This window comes from Pseudoliparis swirei, chromosome 18 (assembly GCF_029220125.1).
Source record: "Pseudoliparis swirei isolate HS2019 ecotype Mariana Trench chromosome 18, NWPU_hadal_v1, whole genome shotgun sequence".
NCBI lineage: Eukaryota > Metazoa > Chordata > Actinopteri > Perciformes > Liparidae > Pseudoliparis > Pseudoliparis swirei.
This window is the reverse complement of record NC_079405.1, coordinates 9,136,924-9,151,938: the sequence shown is the minus strand read 5'-3', so window position 1 is coordinate 9,151,938 and position 15,015 is coordinate 9,136,924. Positions and strand designations below refer to the sequence as shown.

The window sequence follows — 15,015 nt, the reverse complement described above, 5'->3', positions numbered from 1 at the left end:
GGAAGTGATAACTTTAACGATGGGTGAATCATGCTTGCTGGCTCATTTGGTCGCATAAGCTCCTTTTATATCGCACACGAAGAGTAAAAAAGTGCATGACCTCGACCCCCGAAGAATGAGGAATATAACAAGGACCGGTTAACTTTTGCACAAAAGCCCAAATATGCTTTCGGAGATCTGTCGCTGATTAGAAATGGACAGTTTATTAAAAAGTGCTAAATAGGAGATTTGGAGAATTTCGATTGCTTCAGAAAGTCTCTCAACATGGCGGCGGCGAGTCGGCACCTCACAGCTCTTGTAATTGTATGACTAGTTTGGAGTCGGCAATTCTATGAATTTCCATGGAGATTTTACGATATGTCGGATTATAAAAATGCCTATTTTTGACAAAGGTTTAAACACACTTAAAATCAAAATTTCAGAAAATGTATATCGCCGCCTTATTGCTTCAAGGCACATGAAAAAAAAACTTTGACACAGATTGTCTGAAATCAACAACAGAATGACCTCCGTATGTGCGGGTGACGAACACCGGGAAAGCAATTTGTTGGCTGACATGAAAAAGACACAAAGCCATACAATATGACTTATGGCTGACCATGTGAGGGGGTGTTAACGTGGCTTTGAAAGACCTCCATGCAGTTTAAAGGAAGAAATAACAGGATCTGAGGTCCACCGACTGCACTGGGGAGCCGCATATTTGATCAGGCATGTTTTTAATAAGTCCGCAGTGAATCCATAGGCACTGAACCACTTTTTATAGACTGAAAATCAGGTCAGTGCACCCAAAAGGCTTATTGTAATCACACAACTAAAGTACGGTCAATCAAAGCTGGAGTAGCTCTTGAAAACCAAACAGATATTTACTGTTGACGGTTTTAACGCTCAGCTTTGTTTTCATGTTCACTAAGTGGGTTAAATAATCTGACTTAACCGAGAGAAAAAACTCCTCCATTATGAATGTCGACTGGAGTACCTGTGACTCAATATGTAAAAATAAAAACAGGTGACTTCTGTTAGGATCTGGAGTTGTTGTGTCTTGTGTAATGTTTTATTTTGAAGTCCTTGTCTCTCGTGTGCTCTCTTTCCCTGCACTTCCTGTCCCTTGATTGTCAGCCCTGGTCCTGATTGTTTCCACCTGTGTCCAATCACCTGCACCTGTGTCCAATCACCTGCGCCTTCCCTGTGTATTTGAACCCTGTCTCGTTCCTCAGTGTTGGTTTGTACTCTTTTAGAACCATGGTGATTGTGTGTGTTTGACCTGTTATTTTGTAATATTCTGAGTTAAGAAGATTAAAGAAAGATTAATGAAAATAAGAGAATGAAAAAACACAGTCCTCTGTGTCCTGAGATGTCTTTCAAAAAGTTAAGATTTCAATGACAAAAACAAAGAATCTAAAACTGGAATTTTAAACCACTACATTCATTTTCAACCTACTTGTTTACATTAATTTCTTTGTTTTGTATTATTCGACAAACACAATATTTCAGCAGTTGAATGAGACTATGACAACTGCAAGGCGAATACGACAAATGTTGCTACTATCTTCTGTTTAAGATTCACGTGGGCAGCACGGCAATCAACCAGAGGCACGAAAGACACCACATGAATAAACATAACTTCATCACAGATGTTGCGAAAGAGCTGTTCTCTCCCATCGCTTCTATTCCACGCCCTCAGTTTCTTTCCATTGTTCGGTAGCGGTCAGACATGCTTGACAGCTTTGACCTACAGGTTATAAATAACAGCAGAACCTGCCCCTCACTTTCATTTCCCCTGCGTCAGCAAGACCGCTTCAGTCCTTGTTAATAACCAGAGCCAGGTCATTTCAATCCACTTCACAACACACAGCTCTGTTTTGGATTTGTCTGTCGAGACTCCAAGGTGACTTTAAAGCTTCAAATTACTGCCTGTGTTTTTTTTCTCATTAAGTGAAATGCTGCTGTTGAGGACAAAATATTCTGACCCAGCAACCCTCCTGCTCACTACGGCAGCAGCTTTTCATTTCCCCTCCTCGGCCCTGTAACCCGGCCGCACATGGGAAGCTGCATTTCCCTTCTCTCATTGAGTCAGCGGAGAACACCGACAAGACAGTAAAACTTGTTTGTTGTTGCACTTTTTTTGGTTTAGCTTTGGGGGTGGAGGAGGGGCTCCAGTTCCAGGGGATGATAATAATGCAGCGAGCCCCAAGGAAAGGTCAGACCGTGCTTCCCAGAGCGCTGCTGTTATGTGATGTGGTGGCGGTGGCGCCGTCTCTCGGGCTCTGCTGACACAGATGTGCTTAACATGTGTTTAGAAAAGAAAAAAAGAGGAAAACGAGAGCGCGACATCATATTTTATCGATTTTATATATATTTTTTCTTGCCGATTGGGAGTAATTTACTGAGACGGATTTTCCCTTCCTGTTTCCTCACGTGACATGTTGTTGATGAGAGGGAGGACAGCGATCGCGAGAGTGAGTGAGAGAAAATCTGAAAAGGTGGTGGTGACAGAGAAATCCTCAAACATGCAGATCCACCGGAGACACGAAACCAACACATGAGAAGAGAGCGGCGACATGCAGGGCGGATGATGAAACCACCTCCAGGGACCCGGCCCACTTTGAACTGGAGCCTTCTTTAAAGCCATTGCTTTGTTACTGCGTCGCTCTAACAGTATACCGACCGGCTCATGACCATGGGCAAAGGACTCAATATTGGCGTTGAGTGTATCGATGTATTGATCGCTCTCCCTCTTGCATGCATGTTTTTTATAATCAGTCGGTCCGATGCTTTCAAACAATCTCAATCTTCTTCTTTTTTAATGTTAATTACTATCCCCATCTAGTGCGTTGTTTCAACAAAACAAAAAAAGTCTTCAGTAGATTATTTAAAATCAATGTGCATACTGAAATAATGAAGTTCATCCACTGGCATTTTCTCCACAAATCAATACCCATTGATCTGCTTCACATCTTTTACTCTGGGGTACACAACACATTCAATGCTTTTTTTTGGGCGTCAATCCAAACTGTTGCTGGATTTATTGAGCTGTCGTACTAAAAAATGCTCTATATTCTGGAGCCAAAATCAACAACAACAATGACACGTCTTCAAACTTCTGTGCTGCACCTCTGTGTACGGAGGAGACGGAGAGATGGCAGTTAGTCTATAAGAGCTCTGATTTGGACACATCCTTGGCCGACTGACCCAGAACACGACAGTTGTGTTATGGATGGATCATTTCTGTGGCGTTGGAAAGTTTCTGCTACATCTCACAAAAGTCTTGATCTTGATATAGTACATCAGTAATGTGGATATAACGACTAAGTGGGTATAAAGGCAACTAATAGGGCAGCGAGAGAAGTCTGGAGAATGACATCATTTTACTGGCATGCAGCCAAGCGACCACCTTAATGTGCAAAAAAATTAAGCTCACGCGGAACTGCCAACAACTGCAATTCCTCGAATGACCAATAGGGCTGTAGTCTGGAAAACGTGTAATGCATGTGATATTACAATATCTCAAATCTAAGACGGTATTCATATCACGATATATGATATGTTGCATGCACTGCCAGAGTGTGTGTGAGAATTATGTCTTTGAGAAATGAAAAAATGATTGCTTCTGTGTGTTTGTGCGTGTGTGTGTGTGATATCTGTAGTTGCGTAACACTTTTGAGATGTGTTTTTGCAGCAAGTGTGTCTGAGTGTGTGTTTGTGTGTGCAACAAAAAGAGGAGAACCCCCAGCAGTCCCTAAACCTGTCCGACTGCGAGAGTTTAATTTTTCATGCAGAGGCAGCAGCTGCAGCTCTTCCTCTGACACAAACACACACACACACAAACGAGTAAATACAATTGATAAAACATTTCTGATTAAAAAAAATACGAAAAAGCTATTAAAGAGACGTCGAGAATAACATCAAATAGCTGACAGATGTGAGAGAGAGAGAGAGAGAGAGAGAGAGAGAGAGAGAGAGAGAGAGAGAGAGAGAGAGAGAGAGTCATGCACTCACATCATGAAAGATAGTCAGCCCCTGTCCGGCGGTGTGCTGCTGCTGCTGCTGCTGCTGCTGCTGAGCCAGAAGATGCTTCTGTTTGGCCGACTGCAGGCACATGGTGATCATCTCCGTACAAGCCAGCATCTTTAAAACGCGTCGAGACACAGCACGATCCGACGGGTCGCTCAAACGAGGGGGGCGGGGGGCCCGGTGGTGGGTGGGTAAGGCTGAAGTATTAAAGTCACGGCGGCAGTCCGGAGGAGAGGCTGGCTGCAGGTGTGACAGATATTATATGCCAAGTGAAGGCGAGGAGCGGGCGGGCACTCGGGGAGATGCTCTGCAACTTTGAGGTGCGCTGGCGAGCGGAGAGCTGCCGGCCAATCACAGCGCTCCTCCTGCTGGAGCCGCTGTGATTGGCTCGCTTATCTGCGCTGGGCATCTGGAGCAGAAGCGTCAACTTCATCCGGACCCAAATGACGCTCCGTCGCCTCTGATATTGACATATTTAGTCAATATATTTAATGCAAGTCATATTTTCTGATATATAATTATATATATATATATATATATATAATTGTGTTTAAATATATTATGACGTCCACATACGGTGCGGAAAAATACAAATGTACATCGTGAACATTCACAACGTAAATTTAACGTTGTGAATGTTTAATACATGCACGTCAAAAGCACTTTGAGCTTTACAATTCCACAAGACCATCTTGTGTCAGACACTGCCATCTGCTGGATGCTGGGAGTCACTATTTCGATCCTTTTTTTCTGAAAAATAGAGAATACATTATGATTGCGTCATATTACATTTGTTGTTATATATTGCATTCAAGTTAATTCCGTTCTTAAGAATACCTTTTATTAAATTATTGCCTTTGAACTGAAGAGCTGAATACCCAGGTGGTGTCGAATGTGGTCCGCCGGCATTTAAAGTGTGTGTGCGTGTGCGTGTGTGTGTGTGTGGGGGGGGGGGGGGGGTATTCTACTAGAGGCTATATTTTATTGTTTTAAAATATTTTTTTTTATACAGTTGTTGATCTACCAAATCGCCATACACTTTGACAGGTTCCTGGAGTTCAAGGGGGCGGAGCACAGCGATTCCAGAACAACCCGTTTGAAGCTCTTCTTCCTGATCCGGAGTCAGTTTCACTTTCCGTTCTCCCTGCTGAGAAGTCGGCGCTGGCCACCGCGAGAAGGAGGTCTCTCTCCACCTGGCTGTGAGTTGTCCTCCAATCGGACCGGAAACGAAACTTCTCAACTTCTTACTGCGACAACACGACCCGATCAGGTAGAACATACACACACTGACACACACACACACACACACACACACACACACACACACACACACACACACACACATACACACACGTACACTCACACACACACGAGTGTCCCTCGCGACAGCTCTGTTTGTCATAACCATAACGATACATATGCTGTTCCCCTCCTCGTTGTAGGTGTAATTATGGCCTCTGAAGTGACACCGGGAGTCGATGTGAAAGAGGGTGAGCGGCTCCATTTGGTTTCGATTGTGATGTCACGTCACAACTTCCTATTCACAATATATCACAGGTTATTATAACTTGTGTCAAATACATGTTTAATATATGGGCTCCATGTTGTAGATGAAGGTGAAAGTGCGTCAAAGAGCTTATTAATCATGCAATACCAATACATCTAAATAAGGGAGACCGGGGTCAATAACATGTGCTAACATTTTCCTTCATAACTCACAGACTACTTAATATACAAGTCATCTTTTGCTATAAGAAACATATGCACACTAATTAATAATATAATATATTAGCACTAATAAAGACAAGTCTTTAATTAAATTAATGTAAGAAGTCAGCATGTTGTACCCCACTCTCACATTCTACCCTTTAGTTTAGAATAAGGGACAACTATTATTTGTATTGAAAAATAAGACAACACGGGCTCATGGTGCTTCCATTATATTGCCATGTTTATTGCAGCCATGATAACATCAGTTGCTTCTGTTAATTTTTAACCAATGAATTAAAGATGGAAGTGATGCTAATTTAATTAGACAGCAGAAGAAAAGGACTGTACATCCAAAGAGTAACTTTCATACCTAGTTTTGCATGTTTTTCTCCTGGGCATGTGCAGAATAGGTGTCATCACTCTAGCTTGTTTCTGATTGGAGGAATTGAAAGACAATTGCCCCTAGTCCCGCCCAACAATCAAATACAACTGTGTATTATTGTATCAGCTGTAACACTAAACATGAATGCTTTGAAATGCAGAAGAGAAATCCACGGACAACGCACCACGTCGTGCAGCAGACAGTGACATCCATCACTGAGGAGGAAGGCAGCGTGTGGTCAATAAGATGAAGAACACACGCCGATAAGAACTCTTCCCTTGCTCCCTGTGCAGCCGAAGAACTGGCGCTCTCCCTGAGCGAAGCCCTCAACAGCGGGGACGAACAGGAAGCCGTCCAGCTTTGCCAGAGACTGTCCCAACTCTCCGTCCCGGTGACCGTCAGCGTCACCAGTAAGGCCTACCTCCAGGACTCCATCAGGTGGGACGCAACTGGGTGACCTCCTCATTTCGCCCCATAGTTAGTATACAAGATAACATGAACCTCATTGGCCCGCGGGAAATAATTTACATCATTCTGATGACAGCGTTAAGTTACGGATTCAGTTTTGTATTTAGATTATGTCATTGATAAGTAAACCTGTGTGTGTGTGTGTGTGTCAAGTTACGTCCTTTTGGATTTTTGCAATTACCCACTTGAGAGGAAATAGATCCGTCTACACAGATTTAAAAACTGGAATTCCACTCAGACCACACAAACTTGCTCTTTTTTTCCTCCTTTTTATTTATTTATTTTTAGGTAGGTTCACTCCGAGTCATGTGACAAAGCAAAAGCTTCATTGATCAGAATGCGCTGAAAAAACCCGTCTGCTTCTCTGGACTTGTAGACATTTTTCTTCTGCGTGTCCCGATCTGTCGCTCGACCTAGACTGGTGAAGAAGCCCCCGCTGTTGCTTCCGGTGGCTTCTTAGCTCCGCCCCGTTTCCCACGTTGGATGTTAATTCAAAGTATTTTGCCAATTGCTTCGTTTATTTTAATTTGCGATTATTTCCCCACGTTCCCAATTGATTTATTAATTTACAATTATTTTTATTTATATATTTTTTTCTTAGTTTGTATATCTTTTTCTATAAAACTTGACTTGACTGTGTGTGTGTGTGTGTGTGTGTGTGTGTGCATGTACTGTATGTGTCTCTGTATGTAGTAACTGTTTAGAAATGTGAAACTAAGTGTGGTTTGGATGCATAAACAACAGAAACATGAAGGCGAAGCTGCTCCATTGTTTTGTTTTCTCTGCCTCAGGTTGCGGGTCGGAGTGGAGGACGGTCAGTCCGACGTCGCGATCCCCGTGATTGTTGTGGTTTCCTCCGGCATGACAATCGCACAACTTAAAGACAAGGTGCTTGTTGGAGCGATTTATTTTGACATTTGTATTTCGTTTTATTGTAAAGTAATATTGATTATTCATTGCTTATTACCTTCGCATTGAAAATGCCGGAAGGTTATGTTTTGATCGCCGTGTATTTATTTATTTATTTATTACCTTCGCATTGAAAATGCCGGAAGGTTATGTTTTGAACGCCGTGTATTTATTTATTTATTTATTTGTATGCGTGTTATTCGCAAAACTCAAAAAGTATTGAACTGAATCGCATGAAATTTGGTGGGATGATTGTTTATTATCCGGGGACCAGTTGATGAGATTTTGGGATCGATCGGGTCAAAGGTCATGAACAGGTCCAAATCTTTCACAGAACTCAAAAAGTATTGAACCGAATCGCATGAAATTTGGTGGGATGATTGTTTATTATCCGGGGACCAGTTGATTAGATTTTGGGATCGATCGGGTCAAAGGTCAAGGTCATGGAAAGGTCAAACTCTTTTTTTACCATAGCACGATACATTTTTGTCCAATTGGCATGCAACTAATGCCAAAATGTTCATAATTCAATGCCCAATCTTGTGATATGCGAAGGTATGCGCTCTACCGAGTGCCCATTCTAGTTTAGGTTATATTTTGATATGTTAGAAGAGCTTTTTTCTTATGATAGTTTTAGTTGAGTTTAATTCATTGTGATTGTTGTTTAAATATATTTAGTTGTAGGATCGGTTCACTGATTGAGTAACACTGGGCACCTGTGGTTGTATGTGGGTGTGTGTAGCTTCAGGACCAGCATGCACCGGGGTGGCCGATGGTTTTTTTCCAGCACACGAGAGGCAGTGTCAGCATTTTTTTTCTTCTATTTGTTTGTTTAGGAAATAAATTGTAAGAATAATGGAATCAGGAAGTGGACATTACTTTCTTTTGTCTGCGTCAACTCCAAAACCCACGGTGGCAATTAGATTCATAGTTTTATTTGATTTATTGGACAAATGGCCGCTACAGTGAAGCCCTTACGAGAGAGTGTGTGCTTTATGTCTCGAATCTTTCAAATCCAAATGTCACTGAAAGGACCCGTCTATCCCTCGTTCTGTGTCCACAGGTCAACCAGGATTACGGGTTCCCGCCCCCGCTGCAGCGCTGGGTGATCGGCAAGCGGCTGGCCGGCGACCAGGAGACGCTGCACAGCCACGGCGTCCGTCGGGATGGAGACCAGGCGTTCCTCTTCATCCCTTCTGCAAACACCACTCACCTCACACTGCGGCAACACAAGCAGGACGAGGAGCAGCAGCGCCTCGACGGTCGGTGACGACTTTTATTCTCTTTCTCGGCTAATCTGTTCCATTCATATGAAAAAAATGATCATATCGTCCGTCAAAAATATTGAATCCTGACTCGATGCGTTTTTGAATTTTGTTGCGGACACATTTCAATAAACTCAATCTCAATCCCAGCCTTGATTACAGGTAGAAGAAACAAGGTGTCATACAGGTTATATTTAAGTTCAATAACACTATTATGTATTCTTAGGCATCATCGAGGCCATGCAGCTGTTGCCCAGAGGGCTGGGCAGAGGAGGAGGAGGAGGAGGTGGTGAGAAGACAGCTGCTCCTCCTGATTCTCAACACTTTCTCCCCGCCCCTCCTCCTAAACCTGCGTTGCAGCCTAAACCTCAGGTCAGAACAACAACCTGTGCATTCGCCATCCCGTCTGCATTGTGAGCGTTGAGTTCAGCCCTCCCCGTGTTCCCGTGTAGTTGGGCTGGCCCTGCGCCGTCTGTACGTTCGTGAACAAACCGACGCGCCCCGGCTGTGAGATGTGTGGAGGAGATCGGCCAGAGGATTATCAGGTGCCGGACGTCTACCAGCCGGACAAGGAGGAGGTTCATCGCCTCCGGCAGGAGACCCTGGCCACGTTGCAATACGAACAGGTACCAGTGCCGTTGCCTAGGAAACACGGCGACTAGTGCTCCTGAAATGTATTCGGCACCGGAACACGAGAGACTCATCGCAACTTTCCAAAACGTCCACACACAAGTTAAAGAAGCACCTCTCAACGGCTCCGTCGCTGACTATGGCCTCAATTATTATTATTATTATTATTATTATATTTATTTAAAAGGCACCATGTAGAGTGAAAACATAAATGTCACCATTCGATGCACTGAACCACAGTGTAGCTTCAAGCAGCTGTAGTCCCCTGACAGACCTTACAACATGAAACATAAAACAATAACAAATAGTATATTTGTTAATAGTAGGATAAATACACACATGCAAAGTACAACATTTCAAATTTAAGAAGAACATACCATTTCAAAGTAAGTATTAAAAACCATTAAAAGTAAGTAATACACACCATCAAAAGCAAGTAATAAAAACCATTAAAAGTAAGTAATACGAGCCATAATAATTGTACTTAATGAGTACAGCGCTGACCAACTTTCAACTATTTTTAAAAGCGCTTATAGAGCTGCAGCTCTTCATCACGTCCAGCAGGGTGTTCCACTGATTGGTGGCTTTTACCGAAAAGGATGACATGAATGCAGTGCGGCGAAATGGAACGGTGCAGTGGTGTCTGGAGGCTATTCTATTGGATCTGATCGAACTCACCGGGCGACTGTACACAAAGTCACGCATGCTGGAACATGTCATTAAATTAATAACTCTCATGACTTTGTCGAACCGAACATGTAGAGGCCTCACCGAAGTAAACGCATTGGCCGAGCTGTCGTATTGGTGTGAAAAGGTACGTCGGGTGTTTGTTTTTCAGCTCCGATCACACGGTCAGCCGGCCGAAAAGATTTCTACATTTTTGTTCCGTGACACATTTTTTTTAATCAACATTCCAATTTTGAAGCGACACAATGTTGCCTTTCTGTTTTTAGCAATTTGCACCACATTGTTATATCCTGTAGATGAAAATGTGTACGTGAAGTAATCTGGTCATTTAATGAATGTCTCATTCTGGAAGGAAAGAGAAACTGTAACTTGATGGAAGGGCTTTTGAATGGGTATCAATAGTTGAACTAATACTCATGATATGATAAACGCAGAACCAATAGAGGACCGAGTGCTCAAGGAAACTTGTAAAAGCTGATGCCAAGAGCGTAGATGTATTTTCTGGTAATCCAGGATCACTGGGTTTGTAATTTGGAGTCAATCTCTGCTTCCCTCCCTTTCTCGTCGATGAAGGCTCAGCAGGAGGAACGACATAACAACTTCCTGCATCTGTTGGCCACCGAAGAGCCGAGCCTTTTCCCCAACGCCACGGCGACCGACTGTCCGATCTGCTTCTCTGCCATCCCGGCCCAGCAGGGCGTCGTGCTCCGAGAGTGTCTGCACACCTTCTGCAGGTCAGACATGGCGGATGACTTCATCATCTGCAACGTGGGCGACATGTTCCTATTTTAAGCACGTTTAGATTGGTGCTCGTCTCCTTGTTTAGGGACTGTCTCAAAGCGACGATAGTGAACAGTCAAGACGCCGAGGTGTCCTGTCCGGAGGCTTGTGACAGCAAGCTGCTGGACCGAGAGATCAATGCGGTGAGTGTAAGGCTGGAGGGCGAGAACCTTCCTCAGGGGCCTCAGAGGAATCTGGCATCGACATGTACTGTCTGGAATTCCAACGGAAACGTACTGTATATAATATAAATGGTAGTTTACATCTAATATTCCAAACTCAAGAGCCTCCAACAGGCAGTAGATAGCCAGTTTTTGCTGAGATGACAACCCTACAGTATGCACACTCATTCATTCTCTCTCTCTCTCTCTCTCTCTCTCTCTCCTCCCTCCCTGTCCCCGTTGTGTGATCCTGCGTTCAGCTGCTCACGGACGAGGAGCGCCAGCGCTTCCAGGACCTGCGTCTGAGCATCGCAGAGAGCCGCTCGGAGCACAGCTTCCACTGCCAGACGCCCAACTGTCGAGGCTGGTGCATCTACGAGGACGAGGTCAACCAATTCCTCTGTGCCCTCTGCGACGAGACCAACTGCATCCTCTGCAGGGTATAGTCTTTTTGGAACTTCACGGGACACGCCGACACCGAGATGTTCTCGCCGCGCGGCAAACATAAAGGAAGTTGTGTGTGTGTGTGTGTGTGTGTTCGCAGGCCATCCACAATGACATGAACTGCAAGGACTACCAGGATGACCTGCGCACACGAGCAATGAACGACCAGGCGGCCCAGCAGACGGAGCAGATGCTCGAGGTAGGTCGGCCTCGAAGGCGACGTTTGGCAATAAACGTGTGTGTGTGTGTGGGTGTGTGTGTGGCCCAGTTTGAAACCACACAAAACACATCACTTTCTGTGGCTGTGCACCAGTGTTCTACCCAGGAAGCCATAAGCCAGTACAGGAAGTTCTGAGGGGTCTTTAATGCAGCTTCATTACGTCCTGGAGGACGAAAACACAAATAAAACCTGAGCACGCAGAAAAGTTCAATTAAATTCAGTTTATTTTGTATAGCCCGATATTACACATTTGCCTCGGAGGGCTTAACAATCTGTACGCATACGACATCCCTGACCTTTGACCTCACATCAGATCAGGAAAAATAAAGAGAAATAGAAAAACATATTTCACGGGAGAAAAAAGGGAAGAAACCTTCAGGAGAGCGACAGAGGAGGATCCCTCTCCAGGATGGACAGAACAATAGATGTCATGTGACCAGAAGGAAACATTAGAGTTTCATAAATACGTTGATTTAATCAAATCTAATGCTATGAAATAATTCTACGATGAGTGGTGGATAAAGAGGCGGTCTCACTGTCTGCACTTATTGGAGTCAGTTAGTTAGTTGTAGACTTTATATTTGAATTTAAAATGCATTTTTATGTCCAAAACCTCAGGCTCCTTTTTCCAAGCGCCCTGATCAACATATTATTTTTAGTTTTGAGTGGAGGTGTGTATGTGGCTGTTTAACGGTGGTTATTATTGTACTTTTATATTTGTAATCGCCATCGTGTATTGGATACTTGTACCGGAAGTGTAATCCAGCAGTTGATTGTCTGAGTGGTCGTGTTGGCCAGTTCTCACCACCCACTGGCTACTGGCTACTGGCTACTTTGCATTTTGATTGATTTAATTCCACATTCATTTGAATATAGAGCCTCCTTAAGAACGGGGAGGCCATGAAATGCCCACGCTGTAACATCGTCATCCAGAAGAAAGACGGCTGCGACTGGATCTGCTGTTTGATGTGCAAGACGGAAGTCTGCTGGGTCACCAAGCAAGCTCGCTGGGGACCAAATGTAAAGGGGGAAAAAATTTAAAAATATTCACTTACACGCTAAAGAAAAAGAAGACGAAAAACACTTTTTCAGTCTTGGGAATGGAATTCAAGAAAATCTGATTTTTCCCTTTTTTGTCGTGTCTTGCAGGGCAGCGGCGACACATCTGGGGGCTGCAGATGCCGAGTGAATAACCAGCCGTGCCATCCCAACTGCCAAAATTGCCACTGAGGGAAGGGCAGTTATGAAAATGCATAAGAAAAGCATATTTCGTGCGACTGTTTACCGAATGGAGTGTTGGAGGCACGACGTCCCTCGTTGTGCCGTGTAAATGCTCCGAGCTGAAGAACCGTCCAGCTGTGTCTTCCACATCTCCGTGACTCTAGCCGTCGGTGTGAGGTGACCGGGATCTTCTGATATACTTATACTTTGTCGGTGTGATAAATTAATACCTAATATATAAATTTGTTGACCTCCGGCTACTGCTTTCATTACAAGTTTGATGAGTCAGCAATCATATTGCAACCGATTTTTTACTTTGATTAGATTTATTTATTTACCAAAGGCTAAAACACACATTTAGTATACAAAATTGCTTATAAAAGCTTATAAAATAATACATAATGAATTATGAATTCACATGATTCTTTCGTCTGAAGTATGGCAACAACTCAAACACCTGGGAATAACTTTAATTACATTCATCATATACATACAGGTACATATTATGGAATCTGACCTGTGCATTTAACCCATCTGAAGTATTGAGGTGCGCTGGCTGCTGTAAAGCACGTAAAGCACCTGGGGATCAACCTGAGGCTCAGTGTCTCGCTCGAGGACACACATCAGGGATCAAACTTTTTAATTTCTACCCGCTCTATTGAATGAGCCACATCTGTATTGTAGTCATGTATTCTGCACTTTTAACTGGGTTCTGAAGTGTTTGTCTCGTATCCATGATGTTTGTTGGGCTCCACTTCCATGTTATTTTAAAGTGACAGGCCTCGGCTTTAATAAACGGACACCATTAGCACACTGTAGTGTGTTTGCATTATTGTAATTTATATGCAATACTTGATTAAATAGAGTAATAATTCTCAGCTGGGGATCACACACAGTGTGGTTACTATCCGGGCCATAGAGGCCCCCTTCCTGCTGACAGACGGTCAGGAAAGGGAGTAGAAGGGCTTTCTTCTCAGGAGGACTAGAAGGTGTGTGATAAACTGAGTGGAAGGCGAGGTGACGGTCAAGGAAAACTAATCTCGTTGTTAGCAGAACGGACGCGCTAAAGGCCTCAGTGGAAACGAAAACAATCAAAAGCATTTCATCCACATTTCCCACCGTTGACACAATGTGCATTTTCACTCGAGTTTATTAGCGTTCTCTTGTACAACTTTACATTAGTATAACAAAATAAGCAACATTCAATCAATTATCTAGTGCAATGACAAATGAAAACCGCTGAGTGCCGATACGTGGTGCGTTAGCCCTCGGACATGTTCCAGGTCACCTTCATTTTGGACCGGTATATGCAGATCCAATAACAGCTGAATCAGCGGTTCACCGTAAAGGCAGCGCTCCGATCGTAATACAGGAATGGGGACGCCAACGCAGTCAGGTCCTCGGAGCAAAAACAACTCCTCTCTTCAACACCTGAAGCGTTTTCAGTCGACTGGTTGGTGACCTAGAACTCCAAGTCAATAATTATGAACATTTTGTTCAGCAGAATGCATCATAAGGATTACAGACAACCCAAATGCCCCATCTTAAAATATAGCACTCTGATAAACTACTTGCTATGTTTTCTCTGTGGAGACCCGGCGACTCAGGAAAGTGAGACCGAAGGAATCCCTCTGGGAGTGACTGGGCGACGATGACTGGAACATTGGAATGAGCTCGACTGCGTCTGAAACGTGATGTGTTGAAGCCAAATTCATGTCTGGAGACAAAACACACAGATTGCATCGTCATGAAGGCGTGGGTGCTTTTTGGAGCACCCATCTAATGCAGTCGGTGCGAAGCGGGTCCCTCGAGACGACAGCATGTTCACTTCAGTTCAGTCACGGGGGTCTCGGCGCCGACGTGTTCCGTTCCCCAGAATGAGCGAGTGCGTTCATAAAACTAGGAAAAAAAGAGATTGAATCTACTCCAGAAAAAGTGACGCAGAAAGCAGACCCTATTTCATTGGAGGCCATGAGCACAGACACGCCTTTAAGGTTGTGCAACCGAACAAGTAAGGAGGTAAATTTAAAAAAGGAACGCTCAAGTGAAACGACTTCAATGTGGTTGCTTATCTGTCTTCCCTTTCTGGACTGAACTGGGGGCGTATCCTCACGAGTTGAGATACAG

At 43.8% G+C, this 15,015-nt stretch overlaps 2 protein-coding genes across 2 annotated transcripts in view; one reads left to right on the top strand and one right to left on the bottom strand.

The window, feature by feature from the left end:
* Positions 1-4,282, bottom strand: part of necab3 (N-terminal EF-hand calcium binding protein 3) — a 38,850-nt gene extending 34,568 nt beyond the window's left edge. Inside the window, exon 1 of the mRNA XM_056438536.1 lies at positions 3,997-4,282. Coding sequence (XP_056294511.1) covers positions 3,997-4,125 — 129 coding nt within the window. The 5' untranslated portion in view covers positions 4,126-4,282. The remainder of the gene's footprint in view (positions 1-3,996) is intronic.
* Positions 4,283-5,116: 834 nt separating this feature from the next.
* rbck1 (RanBP-type and C3HC4-type zinc finger containing 1) lies at positions 5,117-13,699 on the top strand. The gene is made up of 13 exons (XM_056437616.1): positions 5,117-5,281; positions 5,454-5,501; positions 6,397-6,541; positions 7,363-7,459; positions 8,544-8,742; positions 8,972-9,117; positions 9,198-9,371; positions 10,636-10,796; positions 10,889-10,985; positions 11,264-11,443; positions 11,548-11,646; positions 12,544-12,687; positions 12,817-13,699. Exons 2-13 carry the CDS (start codon positions 5,462-5,464, stop codon positions 12,895-12,897), a joined length of 1,563 nt encoding a protein of 520 aa, XP_056293591.1. The 5' UTR covers positions 5,117-5,281; positions 5,454-5,461; the 3' UTR covers positions 12,898-13,699.
* Positions 13,700-15,015: the final 1,316 nt, after the last annotated feature.